Here is a 5,237-nt window from a genome sequence, read left to right on the forward strand (position 1 = left end):
ATGGGGCAATCTACTTCCGTAGTGATACTGCCTCGGAAACCCAAGGAGGGGTCGCTATGGGTCGGGTCCGACTCGACGGCACACAACAACAACAACATAGTTCTTATTTATTGCTCTTTCATTGTTTTCATATGTATAGTGTCAGGGCAGGGTGATCTGAAATGACCTCTTAATCCTTTTCTGCATAAATAAGTTACCATTAATTTATTCCCTTACTCATTTATTCATTTGTTTATTCATTCAACAGGCAACTATGCAAGAAACATAGTTTCTGGAGGAGATGGGCAGAATTTTGAATAATTCAAATTTCCTATCCTTAAGGTTGTCAAGACAGGCCATTAATATTCGATCATAAAATACTATATAGAAAAATAAATTGCTGATTCTTCAGAAGAGCAACCATTGTATTGCTGCAGGAAAAAGAGATTCTTAACACCTGTAGTGAGGAGATCCAATAATCACAACAAGTTGAAGTGAAAAAGCAAAAGATTTATTGAGTGTTGACACCCAAGGAGACAGAATTACTTCTCCAAAATCTGTCTCTCTGTGCAAAGGGATAAACATAGTTATATAGGGACTTGTGATACTATCTCGGAAACCCAAGGAGGGGTGTCTGTGAGTCGGAACCATGAGTGAGTTTGGTTTTCATAGGGAGTTGGGGATCTTTTGGACCATCAGGAATGTCTTTGTTCCTCTTTACCGTGGTTTCACTAGACTTGGCATCTCTTTTCCCAGGGTTGTCTTGGCTTCATAAACCAGGTTATTGGCTGAGCAGGCCATGGGATAAGGTCATACTCAAAAGAAAATATAAGCATAAAACAAACCTAAAGAAATCACTGTCCATGAAAAAGTCAGGTATTCTATTTAGTAAGGTGAAGGAGGAAGGAAAAGAAAACAGCAAGTTAATCATTATGGTTAGTGCTTGTTTCAATCAAATTGAAACTTTTCAGTTATCAGCAAGGAGGTCTTTTTTTCAGCTTTCAATAGTATCATCTTTCCCACTCTTCTTTCTTTCTTTTTTTTTTTTTATCCAGGGAAAGACCATGTTTGTAGATTTATTGGCTGTGGGAGGAATGATCGATTCAACTATGTGGTCATGCAGTTGCAGGTAGGTTACCTTGAAAATGTATCTTAACTTCCTCTTCTTCATGGTGATTCAAGTATTAATATCTGCCTTAAAAATTTACCAGAACAACAGAAAATAAAATAAAAAATAATTTTTTTTTACAGGAACAACCAGCCCTACCTCTGTTGAAGAAATTCTAACTATCATTAAAATGAATCTTAAAATATTGTATCTTCTGTAGGTAGAGATAAGTATTGATTTGGGTGAAGAGAGGGGCAGTGCACCAAATGTGGGTGATCAGTATGTTGGGACTGAGGAAGACGAAGACAGAGAAAGGTACATGGGAAATGTAGACAACAAAGATTGAACCCTTTTGCACATACAGTACTGCATTGTCAGTGAAGGCAAACATGGTATACGGGTGGATAGATGGGAGAACAGGCTAAACTACTAGATATGTCTGTGCAACAGGGAATTTACACAAGGCCATGTATAGGGTTGGCAGACAATGGTTTTACAAGTGTATTTGTATGTTTTGTAAGAATTCCCAGGGGTATAGTAGAGCTGACAAGGGACAGGGTTGTAGTTACTTCTTGGTCACAGCCAGCTACCCAGAGGGACTGAGTAGTTGAACCTGTGGGCTCAGGACCATAGTCACAGGGGACATCAAGCTCAGTTGGCATAAAATACTACACAAAACATTGTTCCACCTCCTACTTTGGTAAGTAGCGACTGGGATCTTAAAAGCTTGCAAGCAGCCATCTAGATGCAATGACTGGTCTCTCCTTGTCCAGAGCAAAGAAGAATGAAGAAAACCAAAGATTCATGGAAACCACAGTTCTCATGACTGGTACACCATGAGATCCTCAGCCTATATGACTATGACCAGAAGAACTAGATGGTGCCTGGCTACCACTGTCAACCACTTGGAGGGGGATCTATGTAGGAGATCCTGGATAGAGTGGGAGAACAGTGTGGAACAAAACTCAAAATCATTTGGCGGGGAGAGGGAGGACCAGGTTTGCTGGTCTGATAGAGCCTGGTAGAACCACTGAGACTATGCTCCCTAGCTGCCCTTCAGGTCTGGAATTGAACCCATACCTGTGGCTTCAAGCCAGACAAAGATAGGCATATGAGTTGAACATGTACCTGAGGTAGATACACTTCTTGGAGAGAACAATCATGGGAGAAAAGGGGGCTGTTTATGCACAGGGAGACAATTCAGGGGGCAGGAGTGCATGGAGGAATGAACAGGGAAGAGGTACCTATCAGGAGGAACTGGGAGGGAAGCTGTTCCATTGGGATAAATTGTAGTCGTGTCATGAGACAACGTGTGTGTGAACTGCTGTATGGAAAGTGAATTTGCTCTGTAAACTTTCACCCAAATCACAATTAAAAAAAAATTTAAAAGAAAATATATATATATATTGTATCTTCTAGAGTTCAAAAAGTTGTACACATTTCTTTTCTAAAGTCTACTAGCATGACCTTGTCTGGATCTCATCTACTATTTTATCACCACTGGGGCTTACATGGGCATCCTTAGCATAGCCAAAGGATGAATGGGGCCCATGTTTTAGCAGTATATTTTGTAAGGGGCAAAAAAGAAAAGATTCTGTAATCAGTACAGATGTAGATCTAGATTGCTTAACATAAAATCACCCAGAATTTTCTTTTTTCCTTTTTATTATTGTGGACAGTGTTGTTGTTATGTGCTGTTGAGTTGGCCCTGACTCATAGCAACCCCTCCTTGGGTTTCCGAGGGGGTATCACTACAGAAGTAGATTGTCCAACCTTCCTTCTGAGGAGTGGCTGGTGGGTTTGAACTGCCATCCTTCTGGTTAGCAGTCAAGTGTCTTAGGCACTATGCTACCAGAGCTCCTATGGAAAATATTAAACCTGCACAAAAGTAGAGAGAATCATATAATAAACACCTAGGTGCTTACCACCCAGCTTTAGCTTCAATAAATAGCAACATATGGTCAACCTTGTTTCAGCTATAGCCTCTCCACCTCCCTTCCCTCCCCCCTGGGTTATTTTAAAGTAAACCTGAGGAATATTTTATTTGTAAATATATCAATACATATTTCAAAGAGACTAGGAGTCTTTTTTCCCCCTCTTAAATTAACCATAATTTTCTTATTGTATGTCTCTCTCTCTCTCTTTTTTAACAATTGGTTTGTTTCAGGTTCCAGACAGGGTTCACACACTGTATTTGGTAGCTGTACTTCTTAAGCCTCTATTTTTATAGATTCCCTAGAGTCTTTTATTTTCTTACAGTTTTGTTGTTTTTATTGTCATTGAAAAAAATGAAGTAATTTCTCATGTAGAAATTCTCATATTCCAGATTTTGCTGATTGCTGCTCTGTGGTGGTAACATATTCTTTCCTCTGTATTTCCTGTAAATGGATAATTAGATCAAGAGGCTTGATCAGATTCTCCTTTTGTTTTATTTGGCAGGAATACTTCAGAGATGGGTTGTGTGCTTTCCATTTTATTATACCAGGAGACAGTGTCTAGTTGTCTCTGTTTTAGTGATGTTGAGATCTGATTAGTGGGTTCAGGGACTGGAAGCCTGATCCATTTCTTTTTGGGTTCCAAGTTAGTTTTTCTCCTAATGCTTTTATCAACCCATAAGTAATTATTACCTAGATCTGTTACTTCCATATGGATTACAATTGCACTATTCTATCATTTCTTCTTTACTTATTAGCTTCTCTAAAAAGCACTTCCTCAACTAAGGAAAGGCAAGATTAATACTTGATTCCTTTACTTACCAGTTTTCAGAATAATGAGTTGGTTCCATAATATTTCCCAAAGGAGACTAGTGAGCACTCTTGTTCTTTTTTAAAAAATAGTATCTTTTAAGTCAATGCATTGATTGGTTGATTGGTTGATTGATTGGTTGATTGTGTTCAGGTTGTCCCATCTTGGCTGGTAGAACTTCCTTGAAGTTAGTCATGTGTCATTTTGACAGGACTAGCCTGCAGCAGCCTTTGATAACATTCTTTCTTTCTAGTATTCTTTCTAGTATAACACTTTTTGCCAGGTTTATTCTATATATATCATGCTCCAGATCTTGGAATGAGCCATTTCTCCATTAAGCCTTGGTTCCTTTAAATTGAAAATGGTATTTAGAGACCACAATTTGGATGCTTTGGGTACTTTGGTAATTGAGTTGTCCATTATTTTAAATCCTTATCAAGTGATCGATTCAGGAAATAATTTTCTTTATTCACTGATCTTCTACTTTACCAAGCATATCCTTCTCCAGGGACTAATCCCTTCTGACAACATCACCAAAGAAGGTGAGACAAAGTCTGGCCATTCTCATTTCTAAGGAGCATTCTGGCTGCACTTCTTTAGGACAGATTTGTTCATTTTTCTGGCAGTCCATGGTATTTTCAGTATTCTTCACTAATACTACAATTCAAAGGCATCAATTCTTCTTGCATCTTCTTTATTCATTGCCTAGCTTTCACATGATATGAGGCAATTGAAAATACCATGGCTTGGGTTAAGCGCACCTTAGTCTTAAAGGTCATATCGTTGCTCTTTAACACTTTCAAAAGGTGTTTTACAGCCGATTTACTCAGTGTAATACTGAGAGGAAATCAGGAACCAATACCCTTGGTCCCATCACAGCCATTATTCCATATAAAGGGGTTTCCCTGGGGTGTGGGATGTAACACTTTTTATAAGAGATAAAAGGAGAGAGAAGGGAGCAGAGAGGGGGACCCACTACCACTAATAAAGAGAAGCTAGGAGCAGAGCATGTTCTTTGGACTCAGGGCTCCTGCGCTGGGATCCTCCTAGGTCCATGGGACAGAGAAAGCCTTCTCCTAGAGCTGGCACTCTGAACTTGGACTTCTAGCTTCCTGAACTGTGAGAGAATACCTATCCACTTGTGCTATTTCTGTTACAGCAGCACTAGTTAACTAAGACAAGAAAATAGGAAGTATGAAAGTCTCCTGATAGTCCTGTAATTTTCAAATTACTTCTTGTTGTTGTTAGGTGCTATCAAGTTGACTCCAACTCATAGCGACCCTGTGTACAACAGAACGAAACACTGCCTGGTCCTGCACCATCCTTACAATCCTTGCTATACCTGAGCCCATCATTGCAGCCACTGTGTCAATTCATCTTGTTTCTTTTCTTTTTTTTTTTTTTT

The 5,237-nt window shown here is 39.2% G+C and overlaps 1 protein-coding gene across 1 annotated transcript in view; it reads left to right on the forward strand.

Annotated features, from left to right (window-relative positions):
- The window catches only part of TTBK2 (tau tubulin kinase 2), a 224,272-nt gene that overhangs the window by 90,092 nt on the left and 128,943 nt on the right, over positions 1-5,237 (forward strand). The window contains exon 3 of the mRNA XM_007935269.2: positions 1,035-1,108. Coding sequence (XP_007933460.1) covers positions 1,035-1,108 — 74 coding nt within the window. The remainder of the gene's footprint in view (positions 1-1,034; positions 1,109-5,237) is intronic.

The sequence above is a fragment of the Orycteropus afer genome, unplaced genomic scaffold (assembly GCF_000298275.1).
Source record: "Orycteropus afer afer isolate SDZICR_OR568_19922 unplaced genomic scaffold, OryAfe1.0 scaffold00026, whole genome shotgun sequence".
Taxonomy (NCBI): domain Eukaryota; kingdom Metazoa; phylum Chordata; class Mammalia; order Tubulidentata; family Orycteropodidae; genus Orycteropus; species Orycteropus afer.